Here is a 25929-nt window from a genome sequence, read left to right on the forward strand (position 1 = left end):
GAAAAGGAGCTGATGCCAGGAATTGGCCACAAGCGGCGCAAGAAGCTTTCATATCCCGACCCCCAATGCCAGTTTATCGTCGAAGTTGATGCGTCTGACATTGTGGTAGGAGCGGTCTTAAGCCAACTATCCATGCTTGCCATGCTCGTACTTCTCTAGGAAGTTCTCCCCGGCGGAGATGAACTACGGTATCGGTGACAAAGAATTACTGGCCATTAAGCTGGCATTTGAACAGTGGCACCAGTGGCTTGAGGGAGCCCAATATCCCGTAATTGTCTATACTGATCACAAAAACTTAAAGTTTCTGTGTCGAGCCCAACGCCTTAACCCTCGGCAGGCTCGCTGGTCTTTGTTCTTTAGCCGCTGCAATTTCCTTCTTCGCTCCTGACCTGCATGTAAGAATGTTCGGGCTGACACCCTCTCCTGCACCGCTGAGACTGAGGACACCCCCAAACCACCTCAGTACATCTTGGACCCGGTCAAAGTCCTCCTGGCAGCTTCCACGGCTGTACCTTTGGGCAAGATAGTAGTACCTACCTGTCTGCACAAGGAAGTGCTATCATGGGCCCATGACTCGCTAACTGCTGGCCATCCCGGCATTGCCCGGACCTTGGAGTTATTGACCAGATACTACTGGTGGCCACAAGTTAAGAAAGATGTACTTCTGTATGTAAGTTCTTGCCCTACCTGTGCTCGACAGAAACCTCTGCCCGGTCGCCCCTGGGGCCTCCTCCAATCATTACCCACTCCTACCGAACCATGGTCCCATCTCTCCATGGACTTCATAGTGGACCTGCCTCCCTCTGAGGGTAAGACAGTGATATGGGTCACGGTCGACAGGTTTTCAAAGATGGCTCATTTTGTGCCCCTGGTCAAGCTATCAAGCGCGCCTGAACTGGCACATCTCTACCCGGCATATCTTTCGCCTTCACGGACTCCCTCTCCATATTTCTTCAGACTGAGGATCACAGTTCATGACCAAATATTGGAGAGTACTCTGCAAGAAGTTTGGGGTTCAATTAGACTTCACCACGGCCTTCCACCCACATGGCAACGGTCAAGTAGAACGCATGAACAGAACCTTGAAAGCCTTCCTTCGAGCCTTTGTTGGGGACCAACAAGATGACTGGGTGGCTCTACTGCCATGGGCAGAATTTTCGTATAACTTCCATCGACATTCGGCCACCAACAAGCCCCCTTTTCATGTGGTCTATGGGAAGCAACTCAGACTTCCATTACCTTTGCCTCTGACAGTATCATCTCTGGCAGCACAGATCTCCGCTCGACAGCTACATATCTTATGGAAGTCCACTTAGGAGAAGCTTCTACAGACCGCCGCTAACTCATAGAAATATGCAGATCGGCGGCGGCGCCCCACGCCGGTATTTTGCCCGGGAGACAAGGTATGGTTAAGCACCAAGAACATCCAACTACGGATCCCCTCCATGAGTTTGGCTCCTCGGTATATCAGTCCATTTGCCACTGTGGAACGGGTGGGCACAGTCTCCTATCGTCTACGCATTCCACCCACCTTAAGAATCCACAACGTTTTCCACGTGTCCTTACTCAAGCCGTTGATTCTGTCAGTCTTCCATGACAAACCTCCAGATCCTGCTAAACCCACTGCTGAGCCAGATGTGCTCTATCAAGTAAAAGAAGTCCTGGATGTTCGGTTCTTTTATAGAAGATGGGAATACCTTCTCTCTTGGGAGAGGTATGGCCCTGAGGAGAATACTTGGGAGCCAACTTCCAATATCCTGGACAAGAATCTTCTTTACCAGATCCACTTGGACCACCTTGCGAAGCCCAAGCCCCCTGGAGGGGGCGTAAGAGAGGGGGTACTGTTACGGTCCCGGGCCGTGCCCCGGTCCCTCCACCTATCTTGGGGCTGGCCCGGGCCATTGAAAAGCCTCTCCGTCCATCAAGGCCCATCCTGGCCTCTCCCGTGGCGCTCCCTCCTCGAGGGAGACGCCGTCGATCCGCCGCATCGGGCCCCACCCCCTAGGCGTGTGCGCGCGCAGAGGCTCAAGATTTAAAGGGCCCAGCGCGGGAAGATGCAGGACAGCCTCCAGATGACGTCAGACACTGTAGGGGTATTTAAACCCTGCAGCTGGGTCTATACCTTGCCTTGCAATAAGGTTCACTCAATCCTGAGTTTCTAGTTGCAGTCCTGACTTCGGCTTGTTCCTGGCTTCTGACTTCGGCTTGTTCCTGGCCTCTGACTCCAGCTTGATCCGGAGCTTCTGGACTCCGGTTCGACCCTCTTTGTCATGCGCTTCCATCCAGGAGGTCTCACCTAAGCCCAAGCGGCTTGGATCCTCACGGGCTCCTCCCGGGGGGATCTCGGGCATCCAGTGGTGAAGTTCCAGTTGGCCTCCTGGCATCCTGCTTCCTCTTCTTTACTCCAGGACGTCTCTCCAGCTGCCGCCCACAGGAGACCTTGTAAGTCCAAGCGGCTCGGATCCTCACAGGCTCCTTCTGGGGGGATCTCGGGCTTCCAGTGGTGAAGATCCTTCTGGTCTCCTGCCTCAGGCCGCTTACCGGTTGCAACCTCCGCTGTGGGCCTCCCCCCAGTGCGACACATCTGTTACAGCTGGCTCAAGGGTCCATGAACTCAACAGTTTGCAAGGCCATTCCTGGCATCGCCCAGCGACTACAATAACAACAACATTGTCTGGATGTCCTGTCAGCCACTGTGGAAAGACTGGCAACCCGAATGGATGATACGCCTCCATTACCACAGCCAGTGCCTGCTCAGATGCCTAGCCTTGAACCGGTGACAACCACACAGCTTCCACCCCCGTCTCGGTATTCAGGGGACACTAAATAGTGCCATGTTTTTCTCAACCAATGCCTTGTTCGTTTTACCCTGCTTCCATCACAGTTCCTGTCTGACCTAGTCAAGACCAGCTACATCATCTCCCTGTTGGAAGGCCGGGTTCTTGTCTGGGCTTTGCCATTATGGGAATGTAAAGACCCCATCTTGGGGGACCTGGAACAATTTATGGCTACGTTTAGACAAATGTTCGATGAACCTGCTCATAAGTCCATGGCAGCTACGGAACTACTACGCTTACGTCAGGGTACTCGGTCACTTGCCGAATATGCGGTCAAATTCCGCACCCTAGCCACTGAGCTAGACTGAAGAGAGGACAGCCTCCATGGGAATTTCTTTGAAGGTCTGTCTCCTCGCCTCCGGGATAAACTAGCGGCAAGAGAACTTCCTGACGACCTGGATTCCATGATAAATCTGGCAGGAATGATCGACCGTCGGCTGCAGCTACGTAGCCACGAGGCGAGACCTACTCGGAGATTCACTAATGCGGTTCCTGCTTCTCCATGGCCGATGGCGTCTCCTCCGAAACTCTCCGGCAACCAAGCACCAGAACCCATGCAGCTGGGATGAGGTCCTCTCTCCCAGGAGGAAAGAACTCGCCGACGTTCCTTGGGCCTTTGTTTGTACTGTGGCAACAAAGGACATTTCCTGGCTCAATATAGTGAACGGCTGGGAAACGCCAGGTCCTAGATCTCATCGGGGAACTGACCCTAGGAGAAGCGAATATCGCTCCTCAATGCACCGTACCGGTGACCCTAGAATATCCTGGGGGTTCGTTCGCTATCCTGGCCTTGCTGGACTCCGGAGCCAGAGGGAACTTTATTCTCCAACATCTGGTCCAGTAGTTGCAGTTGGTAGTTCAGCCACTCCACCCACCACTCCGAGTTTCCTCCATCCAGGGAACCCTTCTTCCAGGAAGCATTTCCACCAGCACTAAGCCATTGACGCTCCGCACGGGGCTTCTTCATATGGAAGAAATATCGTTCCTTATTCTAGAGAGATCTGTCCACCCGGTTGTGTTGGGCCTACCCTGGCTTCAAAAACATTCCCCGGTGATCAACTGGGAAACTCTTCAAATTGTGTATGTGTGTGTGGGGGGGGGGGGGGGGGGGGTAAGATTTAATAGGGATTATTAATTGACAGCAGTTTATGGGGTTTTTTTATAATTTAGTTTTAATTATTTTTCCACAGGCTCCTCTTCAGGCTTTTATTTCCTTTCACTTTGTGATTTTTATTCAGTTTCTCTCTTTATCTAAAATCAGATAATGTACAATATATAAAAAATAAATAGTGACAGTTATCACTGGGATTAGATTGATCTTTAATACATTTTCAGGTACCTCCTTTAGTGTTTTTTCAGTCAGTTCTTTTATTATCATCTTTCAATTTCTGTCCCATGTAGCTTGTTTGCATGGATGCAGTCAGCTCAAGATCTGATGTTAAAGAGTTTTCTCCATCACTATCCCAGCCTCACAGTGGCATGGTTTATCACCTTACATTCAAAACAATTTACATGACAGGCCTGATTCCTATACTGTCTGATGCCTTTTGTCTACATTAGAGGGGATATAACAGTTGATTGCACTCTTGTTATTTGTAATTGGTAATTAGAAAATCATCATTTATAATTACTCTTGTCAGCTATTGATTGCATGGTATAGTAGGAACCAAGTTGTCCGTGGGGATTGTCAGCAGGTTTTGTCCATATAAATAATTGCATTTAGATGTTTAAGACCCAGTTCAATATTTCTAATTATCTCTGTGATTAGCTGTTTGGTGTTTACAGTTTACAAAGACATAAGAATCCCGGCAACAGAGTAGACTATAAGTGTAAAATTAGGAAAATGTGAACATTTTTTTCTACGTCTGAGCATACAAGATGCCAAATAACACTATAACTGTAGTTAAATTTTGTAAAGCAACACTCTTAAATTGATCACTCCTGTTAGGTAAACTATATCATGCTATCATACAATAATAACTTATTGCTTTATAGGGAGGATCCTGCTGATCTGAGACAAAGTTGCCCAAAAAGCTTTTCCTTAGTTTATAAACTCTTTAATTTCATTTTAAAAGTAAAAGAGACATTTGCTTTACATAGAATAAGACATATATTTCTTAATGTGTAGTATGTCAAGGAAAGATGCATAGAAACACATAGAAATATGTCTCAACACATCTATTTGTGACTTATTGCTTCCCTATACAGCAAGAGCATTTTATATAAACCCTGTTTAACATCATATCCAGCAGCAGAAGAAATAGATAATAAATTCAGTTCATAGAAAATGATGAAAATCTTGAAAAATGATCACACCTTTGTAAATGATTCGAGGACAAAATATTAACCAAGAATTGAGAACAAAAATATGAAAAATGAACCATTTCTCTTTCATTGAATTTTTACAGGTTTACATATGAAATTGCACCAGTGTTTGTTCTCATGGAGCAAATAACACTGGGGAAGATGAGAGAGATTATTGGATGGCCAAGCAAGGAAGGTGATGGGATATTCTCACCTGGTAGGTTGCTCTCTCATTTTAATACTTTTGTAAAGATGCAGATTAATACAGTGCAATAGTTCACTGAGTTTAGGCAGGTAATGTAAGTGTTGCTCTTTGAAGAGGCTGTTCAAATTCAACAACTTGAAACATTAACAGAGACAGAATCCACTGTTCATGTTGAGTCTATAACTTACATAGACCTCGTACGTGTGCCTATAAGGAGATCTGAGAATGATCAGCGCAGAAGGTACCTAATTTATTTAGGGTTTGATTCACCAAAACTTAGGACTAGGAAATTTTTCCAGCAAATTTCCAGTACTTGCAGACTTCAGCAAATAAAAGTAATCACATTCCGTGTCTCAAAAAATGTCTCTGGGGTCCTTTTTCTAGAAAGTTGCTTAAACCCCTTTAATGCATTTTTTTTAGGACAGCTTGCAAACTGAGGGGGTCATTTATCAAAATGTGTTAGGGCATTATCGCAGGATCTAATGCCTGTGATAATGCCCTAATGCATGCGATAAATGCTGCATTGCGAAATGCATATGCAAATTTGAAATTTTTATTCAAGTGGGAGGAGTAAATGGAAATGAGGGCTGGTTAATGTTCGTGCGATAACATAATGCATGTTATCGCAAGATTTAATGCCAGAAATAGCTACACCTTTTTTTTTTTTTTTTTTTTTTTAATTCTTTATTTATTGGCTTTTTCAAATAATTTTACAAACCAAAATAGTTCATAACAGAAATCTCAGATATTAACACATATCATTTAACATTTAAACAAGAAAGGAAAAAAAAACTTAATATCTTGAGTAACAGATATATGTGGTAATTCTTAATATAACTTTCAATGACTCAAATTGAAGGCTTGAAATTAATAGGAAGTAACTTATTATACCAGCTTTAAAAGAAAAGACAAGATGGTAGCAAAGAATAACACCTGCAATTTTATCTATGTGTCTGGGGTTGAGGTGGGTTGTCCTTTAAGTTGTATAAACCTTGCCAAATGTTCAGGTGTAAAAAATATATTGCATTCATCCCTTTTTTTAATCAGACATTTACAAGGGAATCGTAATTGAAAATTATACCCCAAATTTATGGCTTCTTGACGCAAGGTTAAGAAGGCCTTCCTTCTTTGTTGAGTAGCCATGGCTAAATCAGGAAAAATTTTTACATTAGAATCATGATAGATAACCGGGTATTTCCTAAAGTAAACCTTCATCACTTTATTCACCTCAAAAGTTGTAAGTAGAGAAACTAATAATGTACCTTTGTCAATTACCACAAGATTAGAATTTTCCAAAAAGTTGGTTAAATCTCCTTGAAAGGGAATGTTAGATTCTCTACTTCTTGAAACAGGTAAAAAGTAACAAGAATTTATCATAGGTATATCAGAATCTGAAAAGCCTATTATCTCTACCATGAACTTTTTCAAGGTAGTGTATGGTGACTCTCCTACAATACGAGGAAAATTTAAAAATCTTAAATTTAAACTTTTAGAATTATTCTCCAGAGTCTCCATACACTTCTCTAACCTCAATCGGTCCTTGGCTACTACAGCTTTAAACTCCAAAGTTTTTTCTTCTTTTTTTTCCAGTTGGGTTATCCTGCAATTAGTCTCAGTTAGCTTCCCTTCTAAGACTTTTAATTCCTGGTGTTGTTTGGAAGAGGCTTGGCTTAGTTCTGTACAAACAGCTTTCATTTCGGATCTTAATCCCATTACTAAATCCCAAATACCTTCTAGGGTCACCACTGAGGGGCGGGGGGGGTCATCTCTGAATCCTATGCCGACACTGGTCTCTCCCACTCCTGCTCCAGCAGTATCTGGGATCGTCACAGCCATGCCTTCGATTAGATGAATTTGCTGCTGCAGCTCTCCCGGGTCCCAGGCTTCTTGCCTCGCGGGAATCCCCTCTGGGGTCGAAGGCAGGATCTTCTCCGGCAACTCCGATCCAGCTCCCCCATCAGCTCCGCGAGTGACCCCGGAAGCAATACAATTTCCCGGGTCAATCGTCGCGTCACTTTCGTCGCCCCTTCGTTCCGGTGGCCTCCTCAGATCTGGGCTCAGGGAAACCTCCTCACAAGGAACCAGAGACTCTCCCAGGTCTCTGCGTCCAGCGGTATCTTCGGTTCCTGGAGTTGCAGGTGATAGTAAGTACCGAAAGATTTCTTGCTGAATCGGTGAGGGTATTATCTCAGATGGATATACCCTCACTTTTCCTTTTCTCTTAGAAGGCATTCTCAAGAAAATCCAAATCTTTCAGCCGCGATCTTTTCAGCGTCTACTTCCTGCCACCATCTTGACCGGAAGCCCCCAGCAAGCTACACCTTTTTTCTGGATATTGTGCCTACAATAGCTGTGCATTATGGCTGAAATGGGATTTATTGCAAATCCCGTTTTGGGAGGGGAGAGGGGGAGGAGAGGGAAAAGGGAGCCTCTGTGGAGGCCCACTGATTTTTGAACTTTTTATACTACTGTGAGAGGGGGCATTATGAACTCAGGGTGAAGTTTGTGGGGGTGAGTTGGGTTTTGGGGGGCAATTTAACATGCACAGTCATTCATATGAACAACTCAGTTACCATCAGTGAAGATTTATTGTGATTTGGAGGGATGAAAGGTGAAAGAAGAGTAGATTTGTACCATGTTCTCTCTACCTAGCTTGATTGCAGCTAGGCAGATAGTGCATCAAGCTAGGAAGAGAGAACATGGTACAAATCTACTCTTCATTCACCATTCATCCCTCCAAATCATATTAAATCTTCATTGATGGTAACTGTGCTGTTTGTATGTATGGCTGTGCATGTAAAATTGCCCCCCCCCCCCACAGAACCCACCCCACCCCACAAACTTCACCCTGAGTTTCTCGTGTCCTCTCATACAGTGGTATAAATAGTTAACTTTTTTGTGAGCCTCTACAGAGGCTCTCTGCTTCAACGGCATGGGAGAAGACTTATACTTCACGCATATCCAGCATAGCTCCCTGCTTCAACGGCAGGGGAGAAGGAAAAACAACCAATAAGGGCTGTATAACATAGTCTGGGTAAAACAAATAAGCATGGGTGCAGCTTGCTTATTGCGGCGGCTTCTACCCCTAACTAATCAAGCTAGATATTTCACTTGGATACAGCTCCATCACTGCTCTCTACATTAAAGGTGGGGGTGGAAGGGAAATAGAACCAAGAGCTAAGAGAAACAGATAAGTATGAGAGAAAAAATGTGTGAAGCTTGCTGGGCAGACTAGATGGGCCATTTGGTCTTCTTCTGCCGTCATTTCTATGTTTCTATGTATGTTTCTTTCTCTTGCCAGCAGCCCAAAATGTAATAAAAGGGGACTTCTCAGCTTGTGAAAATATCACAGGTGTGATAAATTTAGGTAAAATACCTATGCAAAGCAGAACCAAGAAAATTACCCTAACCACACCCCTTTTTTATTACAGGCACAATTTTTGCTATATTTATAGCAAACTAATGAATCTAGGCCTGAATCACTTAATACTTCATCAGCTTTATTCCAATATGCATGATCCTCATAATCCCTTCCCAATATGCAGAGTTCCTCTTGTGACATCACCAACATCTAGAATTGGATGGAAGAAGCCCACTGAGCATGCTCACACTGTGATGTCACCACAAAGTAAGGGCAAGAAGCCAAAAACACTTGCCCATACTTTAGTCACCAAAGTGCCTTATTTAAGTATTTTCAAAAGCATTTGCATAGCCAGACTTCATTGAATTAAATAGAAAAAAATAAAATAAAATAGAAATATTTAGTTGAGGTAGAAAAAAATAATATTTATACTAAATTTATAGAGAATAGCCAGCATTATTTTGTGGAAGCTCAAGTCCAAGTCTAAAAAAGTACAATCTCTTTTCTGTTTCACACTTTGCCTTACCCTCACTCCAATATGGCCAAAACTGCACATGAGGGAGGAGCATTTCCTTCAGGCAATTCTACAATTCTGCCAGTGCCATTTTGGAATATGGCACTGGCAGGGTAGGAGTGACTGGGGATCAGTTGCCCCATTGAAACCCAAGAATGGGATAAGATGGAGCAGAGGAGAGGCTATGCTTATGTTTAGGAGGACTTTTCTTTAGTTTGGCATGGGGTGACTTGTTTTCATAATGAAAATCGAATTAAATTTAATTCATTTTTTTTGTTTTGTTTTGAGAACAAAATGAAACAAAATAGGAAATTTCATTAAAGTTTCCTATTTAGCTTCAAACGAAAGGACATCATCTAAAACTGGAGGAGGGGCAAGGTTATGAAACCGGAGAAAGAATTTCTTTCTGACTAGGTCACCACAGCGATGCCCAAGTTCATATTGCATCAAGGAATTGATCCATGTCAAAGAAGCCTGTTAACACTCTTGCCTCTCATGTATGCTATAGGCAAAATGGGTATACTAAGAGGTGAATTTTAAAAGCCCGGAGTGTGCCAAAATTGGGAGATATGCACACAGGTCAGGCTCGCGTGCGCCCACCGAATTTTAAAAGCTGCCAGATGCGTGCAAATCTCCTATAGCGTGCACATCTCAAACGTTTTCAAAAAGGGGCAGGCGTGGGTGTGGTCTGGGTGGGACATGAGCATTTCATGATGTAGGCCAAGAGATGTGTGCCTAAATAGTTACCCACTTGGCCATGCACCCAAATCTCCTGCCGCATACGTTTACTTCTGCTACGGACAAGGTATAAGCTTAAAAATAAAAAGAAAGAGCCATTTCTCAGAAGTTTAAAAGGTCTGGGGTAACTGGGGGGGGGAATGCAGACTATCAAGAGGGGTTTGGAGGACCTCGCTCTTAACTGGGTGAATTGTTGGACAGACTGGTGAAATTGACAATGTCGTGGAAGCACGACCCTTTTAAAATTCCTCGACTTATGCAGTAGAGGCGGGATTTACACACATAAGCGTGCGCCCACTTAAAATTGGGCGCACATATGAGTGTGGTCAGGCTATTTTATAACATGTGCTCATAAATGCGTGCGAGTTATAAAATGGCTGCGTATCTGGGCGCATGGTGACATACACGTGCCAAAGAGCGCCCATGCACCGATTTGAAAGTTATCATCCCTGGGAATATATACAATCGTGGCATTGAAAAACGAAATGATACATCTGGAAATAGTAATACCAGTCATGGCTCCTCTCATACAATAACTATGCACTATACCTAAATAAGCTTTTCTAGGTCTAGTGTGGGACAAAAGAAACTGCAGGTTGAAGATCCATTTCACTTTCAATGGTGAAAAACAGAATTGTTCACAAAGCTACACATATAAACATCAAATATAATATCATCTCACATAGGTCAAGTGGTTAGAAAAACAGTGCACATCTCCAGAGCTTCTTATAATTGAAAGTTCTTTATACAGAGCATTTATCCTGTCATCTGTATCAGCTGTATGAAATGAAGATTGGTCCTCTAAATTTGTCTGCAGCATCACTCTTATGGTCATGTATGGGAATTTGAAGCTAAAGCCATCACATAGATATCTCTTGCCAGGAACAGCACTAGTGGATTTTGTTCAGTAGAGCAGCAAGTGCATTTTTCTCTGTTGTATCAAGTATTAAAAATGGCTTTATGTATATATCAGTAGTGAACATAAGAGCATAAGAACATAAGATATGCCTACTGGGTCAGACCAAGGTTTCATCAAGCCCAGTATCCTGTTTCCAACAGTGGCCAATCCAAATTACACATACCTGGCAAGTACCCAAACATTAGATAAATCACACGCTACTATTGCTTATTAATTACCATAATAGCAGTTTATGGATTTTTCCTCTAGTAACTTATCCAAATCTTTTTTAAACCCAGTTATACTAACTGCTGTAACCACATCCTGTGGAAATGAATTCCAGAGCTTAACTATGCACTGAGTGAAAAAGAATTTTCTTCGATTTGTTTCAAATGAGCTACTTGCTAACTTCATGGAGTGCCCCCTGGCCCTGGACCTTCTATTATCTAAGAGAGTAAATAACCGATTTACATTAACTTGTTCAAGTCCTTCCATGATTTTGTAGACTTCTATCATATCCCCCCTCAGTCGTCTCTTCTCCAAACTGAACAGCCCTAACTTCTTTAGCCTTTCCTCATAGGGCAGCCGTTCCATGTCCCTTATCATTTTGGTTGCCCTTCTCTGCACTTTCTCCAGTGCAGCTATATCCTTTTTGAAATGCGGCGACCAGAATTGTACACAGTATTCAAGGTGTGGTCTCACCATGGAGCGATACAGAGGCATTAAGACATCCTCTGTTTTATTTTCCATTCCCTTCCTAATAATTCCTTACTTTCTGTTTGCTTTATGATCACCACAGCACACTGGGCCGACGATTTCAATATATTATCCACTATGACGCCTAGATCTCTTTCCTGGGTGGTAACTCCTAAGATAGAACCTAACATTGTGTAACTACAGCAAGGATTATTTTTCCCTATATGCATCACTTGCATGATTTTCTACTTGCAGCCAGTGACATTTTCATACACGTTAGACTGACCAACTTGTCAAACAATGATTCAGATTATCCATCAACAGGCTGTCCATGCTATATGTATGTAGTGATACGCTTTGGTTGTTTGTGGTACCTTGTGTTACTATGGGAAGATGGGACCCTTGCTCTGCCATTTGATGTTGTGTACCATGTTCTTCAAAGCATTACTACATTTCTTTGTCTTTCCTTCTTTTCTAGATACGTTTAATTGGTTACAGCATTGATACCATGATAAATGTTCTGATTTTTGCTATTCCTTTTTTTCTCTGTTATTGTTTCCAGCCTTGGTCACTCCCATGGTTTGCCAGCTTTCTCTTTTTCTCTGTAGGTTTGATGTTTAAAATGCTCACTATAGTTAGCTAGAAAGAGTTTAAAGTGGGCCAGCCTGGAGGAATGTGATATGCGCTCCCTTGCAGAAGGTCACTGGCTCAATCCTTAAGCCAGGTTTTCTGCTCCCTCAGCATCCAGAAGTGTGAATGCCAGGGATGCAGTGTTCAAAGCCCCTTGGAGGGAATCATTGCCATTGCTTAAGGGTGATGCCTGGTGGCCATATTCAGGATCCATGATTGCAGGATCATCACTGCAATGACCAGACTAAGTATGATGGGAGTGGAGGAGAAGGTAAAATTAGGGGGGGGGGGGGGGGGAGGGAATCCCTGGGTAGATGCAAACAAAGATTTATGGTGCCAGATCCCAGCCCTAGTTCTGATTGAGCTGGAAGTACAAAGGAGTAAGGGGAAACTACTGGATAAAAAAAAAAGTAAGAGCTTAATCTTTCAGCCGCACAATATATGCTGATTTTGAGATTGCAGAAGTAACAGAATCCAGAAAAACCACATGGTCTCCTAAGTTCCCAAGCATCAGTCAAAGAGACAGGGAGGACCTACCCACATTAGACCCGCTCACCTCACCATCTCTTTAACCTACCACAAAGCAAATGAGGTTATAGTTTTAATTTTCATTTCTTTTTGTTATGATAGTAAAAGTTTTATTCTTTGGTGTCAGATTCCGTGGGGACTTGGGAGGTTTGTGATGTGTATGTTCTGGTAGCTCTAAGTATGGATTTGAGAGTCCAGATGTTTTTTATGTGGTTCAAGAGAGGGATGTGAGTGAAATATGCTTTTAGTAGATTGTGTTTGTGATATAACTGCATGTGGTTATGCTGTCTAGTGCTATGAGTAGTCAGTATGGGTATCATGCGTGCTAATGTACCTGAACAATTTGTTAGTTCTGAGTGGGATAATTTTTCAATAGGGTGCCTAACTGCAAAGGTACATACATATTTTTCAGCCTACATAAAGCAACTGATTTTCAAGCACATGGTACCCAAGTGCATTATGTTTCAATATCAGGTTGTTATATGGCTCGAAGTATACCTATACCCTGGGGATGAATTGGTCTCTCAGGGTTTTGGGCATGCCCCAGCGGGCCAGTCTGCCCAATCACATGGTTGGTGTTGGTTGCATTGACCCCCATGCTTGTAAGGCTGCTACAACCAACACCAGGTCCCCATCGTCACTTCTTGCACAGTGGGAGCCTCTCCTGAGGTGCTAACTATACCTGCAGTGTCAGCGGTGGCTCCCTAGTCCTCTTGTGGCTCTCTTGGATGCTTTCCCTCCTCTTTCAGTCACAGAAGCGGGTCACAATCTAGCTGCCTCCCTCCCCAATTCTGCTTCTCCCAAAGGGAGGAGGTCAAAAGACCTCCCGCAGCTGCCTCACTGCCAGCTCCATGCCTCATGTCTCCTCTGCATGCTCAATGGGCCCCCCATGTCTTCGAGCCACAGTAAAAGTAAAAAAACCCAAAAAATCTAAATATAGTGTATTGGGGCATTCAAACACACTCTTCACATGGCAAGAGGCACATCCTTCTGCAGCAATAGGCAGCCCACCAAGACCCTGTTATCCAGAGGCCTTATCTGGATCTCCTAAACCCCAATAAGTGAGTGAAAACATTTTTTGTTAGTCACAGAGGCTGCTGCAGCTTCTTCATTCTGGAGGGGGGAGTAGAGAGAGTATGTAGATGAGTGGGCATGTGTGTGAACAGTCAGAGTCTCTGCATAAGTCACTAGCGTTTGTATGTGAGTGAACATGTGAGAGTGTGTGTGTGTGTTACTGAGCGTGTGAGAGTGTAACTGTGACTGATCATGTGTGTGTGTTTGTGTGTATTTTTGAGTCAGTGAGCATGTGAGTGTATGTGTGACTGATCATTTGTGTGTGTGTGTGTGTGCGTTTGAGTCAGTGAGTGTGTGAGAGTGTATGTGTGACTGATTGTAACATAACATACCCTGTTTCCCCCGAAAATAAGACAGTGTCTTATATTAATTTTTGCTACCAAAGATGCACTAGGCCTTATTTTCAGGGGATGTCTTATTTTTCCATGAAGAAGAATTCACATATATTGTTGAACAAAAAAATGAACATTTATTATATTCTGAATAGTTGTCTGGTTAGCCTGGTTTGTGATGACAACTAACTGTGAATCCTGCAGGGTAAAAAAATCACAGCTGCATGCTCTGGTGTTCTGTGCGACGGGCATGTTCCCAAATAAAAACTTTGCTAGGTCTTACTTTCGGGGGAGGTCTTATATTTAGCAATTCAGCAAAACCTCTACTAGGTCTTATTTTCGGGGGATGTCTTATTTTCAGGGAAACAGGGTAGTAATGATGGTAGAAAAGGACCAGAATGGCCCATCCAGTCTGCCCAGCAAGCTTCTTATGGTAGTATCTGCCACACTATGCAGGTCACCCCCAAGTTTCTCTTTTACTGGGTGATGAGCCTTCATGAAAATTCAAACAGTGCTGCTTGACATGCTTTGCTTATGGACTTGGCCTTAGAAGAAGTCTTGTGCTTTTCCCTTATATCTGGTATCAGTATCCCAGACTGAAAATGTCAGGGCCCGTGTTCGTTATTGTCTGAATTCAATAACTCTTTCCACCCTCCCCCCCTATCCCCTGCTGTCAAAGTGGAGAGTGATGTTGCAGTTGCATCAAAAGAATCAAAGCTTATTGTTTAAGGATCGTTTGTGTGTATGAGTCAATGAGCATGTGAGAGTGTATGTGTGACTGATCGTTTGTGTGTGTGTGTGTGTGTGTGTGTGTGTGTCTGTGTGTGTGTGTCAGTGAGCATGTGAGAGTATATATGACTGATTATTTGTGTGTGTGTGTGTGTGTTTGAGTCAGTGAGCATGTGAGAATGTATGTGGGACTGATCGACTGTGTGTGAGTCACTGAGTGTATGAGCGTGTGTGTGTGAATCAGTGTGAAAAAGTGTATGTGTGGCTCAGCATTTATGTGTGAGAATCTGGGTGTGTGTGTTAGAGAATGTATGTATATGAGAGCAAAAGAAAAAAGTCTGTGCACACACCTCATCCCCCAGAATCTCCCAGGTATGGAGAGCAGGGATTTTTTTTTTTTATCCTTATTGGTTTTAATTATTGGATGTTTGATGTGTCTGCTGATTTGCAGTATTTTATTGGGGTTGGGAAAGTTAAAAAATGTTTATTTGAGTTTTTAATTATTGGATATTCTATTCATCAACTGTTTTGAAATATGTATTATTTTTATTAGCATGGTTTTATTATTATTATGTCTAGCATCCGCTACTATTTTGCCCTGTTTTAGTAGCTAGGGGTTTTGCATTTTTGCTGTATTTCCACCTTTTTGTGGGCAGTGGCTTAGGGTTATAAATTTTCCTCTGAGCATGTGATCCTCTCCCTAAGAGGACTGATCTAGAAGGATCTGTCTGCTTCCCTGGTGGATGGTGCCCAAAAGAGATTAGAGTTTATTTGGAGTCTGGAGATTGGAAGAGTTTTGGAAGATTGAAGCGTTTTGAAGCTTGGATTTTTGAACCAGTTTCCTGAGAAAAGGGCAAACCCCCAGTATCTTGAAGGGCTGGGCTCTGGATCTTTTACTTTTGCGACCAGTTAACAGCAGAGATTGGAGATTGTGAGTTTCAGGGATTTTGAGATTTTTGATAGAGACTATTGGAGTTATCTGTTTTGTAAGATCTATTTTTTGAACAAGAGGATTGACATCTTTCCAGCTCTTGTTTCACGCTGGAACATGAAAGAAGTTATTCTTCCCTCCAAGGGGAAGGAATTCTAGAGCTGGACACTGGATCAGTTGGGAAAAATAATAACTAGGGGATTTACCATGGACAAAGAGACCACTGCTTTTTTGATTATGATTTTTCTGATACTGTTTTTAATTTTTTCCATACTGGCCTAGATTCTAATTTTCAAACTTTTAAGTACAATTTTCTTTGAACACCATTCTTGGACTCCATGGTTATTTGCTACTTGAACTCCCAGTGGAAACACTTCCCACACATGAGCCTCACTGACTATTGACCATGAAGAATGGGGAGAATGTTATTTTGATGACTGTATTCACAAATGCATCGGGGCCCAAGAGGTTAATCCTCCCTCCCCCCAGTGTCTGTAGGGGCTCTTGTGAACCATGTGTGAGAAAAGGCGAAGTTTGGCACATAAAGAGCTGCTTGGGGAACTTTGTGACCCCCTAGATTCGCTACACCCCACAAAGGTAGTGTTACATACGATTGATGTTTTATATTTCTTGATTTTATTGTTTGATGTTTTATGAGGAATGTTGGTGATTCTGTTTTTCTACTGTTGTGCTGCATACAGAGTCTGGCTGGTTGTAGTTTCCAGTTCAGTGCACAAGATGCACAAGATGGCGCCGGCCATCCAGTGCACCTACCATGTGACAGGGTCCGGCCAATGGCACGGTTACCCTGTCACATGGTAAGGGCAAAGGGCCATCGGCGCCATTTTGATTAGTGGCAGCCGACGGCCCGGGAGCGCGAGATCGCTCCAGGGACTCCCACTGGACCACCAGGTACCTGTAAAAAGTTTTTTGGGGGGGTCGGGAGGGTGGGGGAAGCTAAGGGATTAGTTTTAAAGGGTCAGGGTGGGTTTAGGGGTTATTTTTGTGTGCCGTTTTTCCCGCCCTCCCCCAAAATAATAAGAGAACCTCCACGATCAATATCGTGGGGTTTTCATATCGTTTTGGGGAGCCCCCGATTTCTGATGAATTTGAAAATATCGTCCAATATTTTCAATCATCTGAAGCCCGATTCACATCCCTACATACTTAAGGACCTCCACTGGTTACCCATCTCTTTCCGTATACAGTATAAAACCCTCACTATACTACACAACCTCCTCTACAAATCCAACCCCTGGCTCAAGGACTCGCCGCACTTCCGTATAACCAATCGTCCTACCAGATCCTCCCACGCAGGTATCCTTCATACTCCCTCCCTCAAAATTGCTCATCTCACCTCCACGAGAGAAAGGGCCTTTACCATAGCAGTCCCTTCACTCTGGAACACCCTCCCCACCTTTCTCCGCCTTGAACCCTGCCTGGCCACCTTCAAAAAAGGCATAAAAACATGGCTTTTCAGAAAGGCCTATCCGGAAACCAATCAAACCTAGACACACCTACCTAGATCCTCCCATACAGTCCCTCAGCCTCAATCCCTCTCACCCTGCCCGCCCTTTCCCCCCCTCTTAAGGCAATTCCTCATCGCCCTTCCTTTGCCCGCCCTCGTTCTGCAAATTTACAAAATTGCGCATTGTGTCCAATGTAATTAATCTTATCCTAATTGTAACTACTGTATATAGCTCCTTCTGTAAATAGGTTCCTCCTATTTCTTATTTTGACGGTTGTTTTTTACTCTCTCTCACGCTACCTATCTTTCCCTCCCTTCTCCTGTCTCCCTTACCCCCCTCCTTTTTTCTGGCCTGCTCCCATCCCCGCCCCCTGTTTATTGTAATTTCCTCCTTTAATTGAGTTACTTGTAAACCGGCGTGATGTGCCATACGAACGTCGGTATATTAAAAGTTGTTAAATAAATTAATTAAATAAATAAATAAATAAATACATTGTATTAAATTAACCCCAAGGAAGCCAGCAGCATGGATCACTTCTTGTTCTCCCTCCCCTGGAGTAAGTAGGCAGAGCAGTACCTGGAGAACCATAACTGTAAAATCAGCAGACTCTGTAGCACACAGACAATCGGAATGCACTGTTGAGGGGACTGGAGAAGTGGAGGCAAGCTACAGTTGCAGAAAGGGGAGGGGTGAGTGAATCTTAAGTGTCCGGTCTAAGCTTTGAGAGAGGCAGCTGACTATGGAACCAGTGAGTCTCCTGGACAGTAGAGCTGCAGAGAAGGGGTGGGAAAGGGAGGGGGTGCTGCAAACTGGGGAAGGGCTTGCAACAAACAAGAAGTTTACATAATGATGTGGGGGGCATGTACATAGGGCCTGATTTTCAAAAGCATTTGCACACGTAAAACTGGGTTTTACATGTGTAAATGCTCTTTACCTATGTAAGTGGGCTTTTGAAAATTGCTACAATATATGCTATTGGATTGTCCATAGGTTTACCTACATTAAGTGCAGTTAATGTGGGTAAATGGTTTTGGAACATTGTTACAATTACTTGTTACATTTACATGTGTAACACCTTTGAAAATTCACCTAAGTGAGCACATGAGCAGCAGCACAGCAACAGAATGTGTGTCTGTGTCTGAGAGACAAGATAGAGAGAGTGTGTGTGTGTGTGTGTGTGTGTGTGTGTGTGTCTGAGCCACTGGTTTACGGTGTGGTTGCCTCATTGCTTGGCAACTGGTTCAAGAGCAGATTGGTTGCAAAGAGACTAATACCAAACTACAAATCCAGACTATATATACATGACAGATTTAACTAAACTTGGTGGGTGGGCAGGGGCTCAACCAATTGAATGGATAGAAGGGGAACTGCAGGTCAGTTTGCTCATCCCTAGTCTAGGGTGTGTTCTACTTCTTAGTTATTTAGGAAAAATGTGAAATTTATGTTAGAGATAATTTGGCTCCAGGTCACATTGTGGACCTCTCAAGGGTTGGCTTAGCATACTTTTGGGAGCTGTTGATGCATGTGCTGCACAGAAAGCACATAAGAGATTCAGACATATAAGCTGTTAGCCTGTTTTGAAAATAAATCCCCAGATTTATATTTTCCTACAATATTCTCTTGCATATAGCCTTCCACCTTTCAAAACAATGGCATAAGTTAGGCACACTAGTGACATGCTTACAATGTGGGTTCTGTTTTTAATTGAATGTACCTGCATAATTTCCAAACATTCCTTAAAACACATCCCAGATCACCTCTTTTCCATGTGACCAAATGTAAGGGCATTATGAAAGTACACATATACTTTCAGGTGGCTAAAAGTCCTCTTACCTGGATATGATTGACTTAGGGAGATTAACTCTATTTTACTTGCTGTAATGAAACAGGGGCTTCACATAAGTTGAAGCAGCCTGGACAGACAGGAAAGTTAGAGTCTCCAGAAGGCAGAGGGAGCCATGTTTCAAAGGGGAAAGAAAAAGTAAACCAGAATTGGTTAAATGATTGGAAAGACAAGAGGAACAGAGAGAGAGTAGAAGGCTGCTGGGAAATGTAGTTTTGAGATCCTGAGCAGATAATTAATTAGGATCAAGCCAGCAGCTAGGGAAAGGTGTGATGCTAATTGGGAGACACAGATGAAACTAATTAGACACTGCAGGGGGGATCAGTTTGGCTCTTTAGCCAGAGAACACTGACTTTTAGATAGACAGAGAGATGGGAAGCCAGGAAGGAGAGTTCACCTAGACACAGACACAGAGAAGCTTGGAGCCTTCAGTTAGGGATTTGAAATCTTCCTAAATTATAGTTGGAAATAGATTCTATATGGCCCTAGAGAATTAGGGCTAGCCTATGGTTTATTGCCAAAGTTTATTACTGTGGAAATCCTGGTGTCTCAGGAAAAGATGTGAGTCACAAGTGTAAAGAGAACACTGATGTCTAGAATAAAGCTGTTTTTACTACAATTGATTGGCTCTGCACAGTATGTTCTAAAAAAATGCCTGCAGCTTTTGCAGGAGATGGGTAGCTACCCATAACACTTGTGTAATAGCTGGTAAAGGCTAGGACAGTATCAGAATTCAAGAAGGCATGGGACAAGCACAGAGAATCTCTGAGGAAGGAAGGGTCTATAAATCTAAGCAGGAGATGTGAATGGGCAGATTGGATGAGCTGTATGGTCATCATGCTCTGTGTTTCTGTGAAAATATACCTCTGTATATATTGTCCACTGCTATAGTCCTGGTGATTCATAGTACCGTATGTTTGAGAAGATGAAACTTTGACACACGTAGTACATACAAAGATTTGCACAAATACAGAAAATGGATAGCAAGCAAGTGTGTGGTGTGAAAGAATAAATATCTAAGAGAGATAAGGTTGTAATTTCAAGAAAAAAAAAATAGGATCCAAATAGGATATGAAAGATGATATAAGCTGTGCATTTGCACAGGGCGGCAGTTCTGAGGAGGCAGCAGCCTGGGTCCACCAGTGGCCAAAATGGAGTGGAGGCTGTGGGGCCACCCGGAGGACTCCATACCATGGGCAGCCAAAATTAAAATTTTTTTTTTAAAAAGCCACAGGATGGCTATGAGGCTTGACAAACCCCTGCTGATTTGGCGTAGAGGAAAAAAAGCACATCATCTGCACAAGCCAACAGTAGGAGCAGCGGCAGCATTTGAGTGACGTTATCTCCTGCTGCTGCGGGGTCAGTCTTGCAAGAGGAGCAGTGAGATTTCACAGCTCCTGCCATGAGACTGGCTCTGTAACAGCAGGAGATGATGTCACTCAAATACTGCTCGGGATGAGGGAGAAACCTGACTGTATAAACTGCACTAGGGAGTCCCAGCACTTGGAGAGGGAGGAGGAAGAGCCTGGGAGTCACTGGATGAGAAGGTGGGAGAAGAGCATAAGGAGGGGGGAAGAAAAAAGTGATGAAAGCATAGGATGGGGAGGAAAGAGCAAGGGGTGGAGAGGGAGGGATGGGGGGAAAAGGGGGAAAACTGAGGTAATGGGGAAATAAGGTGAGAAAGGGGAATCAGCTGAGATAGTAAGGGGTGAGAAGGAGAAGAATCTCTAGAGGGACAGGAATGGGGGGAGAACTGAAGCAGTGTGAGAAGGGGAGGGCGGGAAGAGCCTCTAGAGGGAGAGAAGGGGTGAAAAGTAGGGGAAGGAGGAAAGATAGTGAGGGAAAGGGGAAGAGGTGGTGAGGAAAGGGGATGAGAAGTAAAGGAAAGAGCAGAGGTAGTGAGATCACGGTCCGCCCAGTGGTCTCACAGCCTAAGTAGAGAAGAGGCTTTGGGCTACCGGTGGACCACATCCCACCAGCAGCTCAAGTGGAGTGGAGGCCACCTTGTGATCCTGACCAATAGAGGCCAAAGTGAAGAGATGGGCCCAGAGCTCCCAGGGGAGCAATTGGAAGAAAAGAAAAGGTGAAGCCCATGTGTGCGAGGCAGCATATCTATCTATATCTATATATGTGAGTGTGTGTGTGTGTGTGTGTGTGTATATGTCCACATTTGGGAGAGAGGGAGTATGTGCATCTGAGAGAGGAAGCATGAGTGTGTGAGCTTGAGTATGTATGAGAGAAAGAAAGTGTGTGTGCATATATGAGAGAGAGAAAGGAGAAAGTTTGTGTGCTCTCCCTTCACCACTAATCCCCAGGTATGGAGAGTGGGATTCTTTTTTTATCCTTATTAGTTTTAATTATTGGGTGTTTGATGTGTCTGCTGTTTTGAAATATTTTACTGGTGTTTGGGAAATTTAAAAAAATATATATACCGTAAATTAATTTTTAAATATTGGATTTTTATTCTTCAGCTGTCTTGAAATTTTTCTTTTCATTATTAATATGGTTTTACGATTATGATTCATGCAAGACAAGTGCAGAAAATATTTCATAGTCCATATAGTCTTCAAACAAAGATTTTATTATTAGTCCGAAAGCGGCAACCCTACTGTTTCAACAATTGTACTTTCAGAGGGTCCCCCAACACGGACCCGTGTTTCGCTGTGGCTGCATCGGGAGGGACATTAATTTTAACAATAACCTAAAAGATAAACATATCAAAAATGGACTATGTAAGAAAGGTGGGCTATGATCTGACATACAGTAATTAGTAAAGCTAAGGACAAAATTAAATATCTAAAAATACATACCATAGTATTTACTAATGACACTTAACAGAGAGCGCATACAGATAAGGTGTATTGAGGTTTTAAACACTATTCAGAAAAAGGCGCAAAAAACTGAGCCAATCAGCGTTACAGAAGCAGTGGACCAATCAGAGTACAGGCAATCTAGGACCAATCAGAATTAAGTAAAAAAGCTCCATTCTAACTCTTTGTTCAAGCCATTAGGTGTAACAGTATCTAAAATGCATATCCACCTTTGTTCTTTACGAATTAGATACTCCGAATAATTCCCCCCACGACTAGGGCGAGTTACTATCTCCAGGACAAAGAAAAATAAGTCAGAAAGAGTATGTAAAAATTGAATCCAATGCTCAACCTGTGGAGCGTTGTCACAAAGATTTCTAATACTGGATCGATGCTCTTTGATCCTAATTTTTATCATTCTAGACATCTTACATAAAATTGGTCGCGAGCAACAACACTCGAGCCTCAAAGAACACAAGGTGCCCACAGGGAAAGGAAGAGAAAAGAAAAAGAAAGCACAAAAGGCAAGTGCCAAAAAAGCCTTAAAAGCTTTAAAAAGAACCAGGGACAGCCGCGATCGGGAGGCTGGCCCCGCCCCCTCCGACGTCACCAGCTCAAGCCGCGGACCATTTAAATCGGTCATGACCACCAAGCGTTGCGCGCCATGCGTCGCATGCCGAAGGGGCGTGACAAAGGGGCACTCCCCTTTGTGCACCCCTTAGTGCAAACCTTAGTGCTAATACTAATAAGCTCTAAATCATCTTAAAACTTTCTTCATAAACTACCCAAGAAATGACAACCCCTCATCCTCCTAACTACAGAAAGAACCACAGAAATGACCCGAAATTAGAAATTAACCAAAATGACATAAGCATGAAATAAAAAAAACCACGAATACCAACACTCTATCTTAACTCATAACAACTCAAAAATATACAGCAGCTACTTAGCACTATCATTCATGCTTTTCAATGCACAATCCATAATAAAGAAAATTCCCATTATCAATGACTTTCTTCAAGATGAAAACCTGGAATTCATTGCAATCACGGAAACATGGATAAAAAACACAGACACAGTACTATTCAACCAATTCAACAACCCTTTCTACAAAACCTTCTCAATTCCCAGACAAAAAAAGAAAGGTGGAGGCCTAATGCTACTCATCAAAAAAAAAACCTACAGATGAAATTACTCCCAACTAATAACTACACCCCTCTACAAATTGCACTATTCAACGCACCAAAACTACAAATCTGTCTGATTTACTGCCCCCCCCCCCCCCCCCCCCCCAATACTCTGGATCGAAACTGCTCACCACTTATTGAATTCTTCCTTACAAAAATATCCATCAACAAGCCCATAATTGTCTTAGGTGACTTCAACATACACATAGATACCATCCCCCACTCCCACACTTGTTCCTCAATCATCAACGCGCTCTCATCAATTGGCCTTAGCCAAATCATCAATGGCCCAACTCACAAAGCAGGTCACACGCTTGACCTCATCTTCATAAATACTAACACATGGAATAACCACCAAACAAAGGTCACATTCAGAGTAGTTTCCTTCAGTGAGGGATAGGTTTATGATGTCAGTTAAAATTTTAGTTATTGAAGGTTCAATATTTTTTAACATCGTTATGGGAATGGAGTCCATAGGGTGTTTTGCTGGGTTCATATTTTTGATGATTGTTTGAATTTCCAGTGATGATGCAGTTTCAAAATTCGGCCAACTTAAAGTTTGAGAGATTTGTATTTTCTGTTTTTTCTGGTTTTGTGAGATGGTATTGATGTTGAGGATGTTATCTATGATGTTTTTTATTTTTTCATTAAAGAATTCTGCAAATTCGTTACTTGTGATCTTGGATGTTGAAGATAGCTGGTCATCATTGATAGGTTTGGTTAGGTTTTTTACTATAGTGAAAAACATCTTTGGGTTATGTTGGTATTTGTTTATTTTATTTGAGTAGAAGTCTTTTTTTGTTTTGTGGATGAGCTTTTTGTAATCTGCTAGTTGTACTTTGTATGTGTTAAGTAGAGTGGATGATTTATTGTTGTTTCTCTAGGTTTTCTCTTTTTTTCTGAGTTATCGTTTGGCTGATCTGATGTTTTCATTGTACCATTGATTCTGATGTTTTGGGTTTTTTATTGTTTTCTTTATCATGGGGTTTATCTTATCTGCTACTGTTTTGGTGATGGAGATCCAGGAGAAAATTGCATTCTCGGCATTTGATAGGTCTATGTTTGTTAGTTCTGTTTGTAAGTATTCTTGAAGTGTTTCGATGTGAAAAGGTGGTCTGTATATGAAGGATTTAGGTGGTAAATTTACGGTTTGAGTATAAATTTGCATGGATTAGAGAGTGGTCTACTCTCTAATCTCACAAAACCAGAAAAAACAGAAAATACAAATCTCTCAAACTTTAAGTTGGCCGAATTTTGAAACTGCATCATCACTGGAAATTCAAACAATCATCAAAAATATGAACCCAGCAAAACACCCTATGGACTCCATTCCCATAACGATGTTAAAAAATATTGAACCTTCAATAACTAAAATTTTAACTGACATATGAAGGATTTAGGTGGTAAATTTACGGTTTGAGTATAAATTGCATGGATTAGAGAGTGGTCTACTCTCTAATCCATGCAAATTTATACAAATCTCTCAAACTTTAAGTTGGCCGAATTTTGAAACTGCATCATCACTGGAAATTCAAACAATCATCAAAAATATGAACCCAGCAAAACACCCTATGGACTCCATTCCCATAACGATGTTAAAAAATATTGAACCTTCAATAACTAAAATTTTAACTGACATATGAAGGATTTAGGTGGTAAATTTACGGTTTGAGTATAAATTTGCATGGATTAGAGAGTGGTCTACTCTCTAATCCATGCAAATTTATACTCAAACCGTAAATTTACCACCTAAATCCTTCATATACAGACCACCTTTTCACATCGAAACACTTCAAGAATACTTACAAACAGAACTAACAAACATAGACCTATCAAATGCCGAGAATGCAACTTTCTCCTGGATCTCCATCACCAAAACAGTAGCAGATAAGATAAACCCCATGATAAAGAAAACAATAAAAAACCCAAAACATCAGAATCAATGGTACAATGAAAACATCAGATCAGCCAAACGATAACTCAGAAAAAAAGAGAAAACCTAGAGAAACAACAATAAATCATCCACTCTACTTAACACATACAAAGTACAACTAGCAGATTACAAAAAGCTCATCCACAAAACAAAAAAAGACTTCTACTCAAATAAAATAAACAAATACCAACATAACCCAAAGATGTTTTTCACTATAGTAAAAAACCTAACCAAACCTATCAATGATGACCAGCTATCTTCAACATCCAAGATCACAAGTAACGAATTTGCAGAATTCTTTAATGAAAAAATAAAAAACATCATAGATAACATCCTCAACATCAATACCATCTCACAAAACCAGAAAAAACAGAAAATACAAATCTCTCAAACTTTAAGTTGGCCGAATTTTGAAACTGCATCATCACTGGAAATTCAAACAATCATCAAAAATATGAACCCAGCAAAACACCCTATGGACTCCATTCCCATAACGATGTTAAAAAATATTGAACCTTCAATAACTAAAATTTTAACTGACATCATAAACCTATCCCTCACTGAAGGAAACTACTCTTAATGTCTAAAATCTGCAATTATTAAACCCATTCTGAAAAAGAAGAACCTTGATCCAGATAATCCACTTAACTACCGACCCATATCAAACCTACCCTTCATTGCCAAAATCATTGAGAAAATCGTACACTCCCGTCTCAGCAACCACCTTGAAGAAAACAACATCCTACTTCCCACTCAATTTGGCTTCAGAAAACAATTGAACACAGAAACATTATTACTATCTTTGAATGACACCGTACGCAAAGGTTTTGAAAATGGCCACAGCTACCTTCTGGTACTACTCAATCTATCAGCAACATTTGACATGGTAAACCACTCCATTATGATTGAA

At 42.3% G+C, this 25929-nt stretch overlaps 1 protein-coding gene across 1 annotated transcript in view; it reads left to right on the forward strand.

Moving 5' to 3' along the window:
- Positions 1 to 25929, forward strand: part of GAD1 (glutamate decarboxylase 1) — a 118807-nt gene that overhangs the window by 55543 nt on the left and 37335 nt on the right. The window contains exon 6 of the mRNA XM_029605744.1: positions 5246 to 5358. Coding sequence (XP_029461604.1) covers positions 5246 to 5358 — 113 coding nt within the window. The remainder of the gene's footprint in view (positions 1 to 5245; positions 5359 to 25929) is intronic.

The sequence above is a fragment of the Rhinatrema bivittatum genome, chromosome 6 (genome assembly GCF_901001135.1).
Source record: "Rhinatrema bivittatum chromosome 6, aRhiBiv1.1, whole genome shotgun sequence".
Classification (NCBI taxonomy): domain Eukaryota; kingdom Metazoa; phylum Chordata; class Amphibia; order Gymnophiona; family Rhinatrematidae; genus Rhinatrema; species Rhinatrema bivittatum.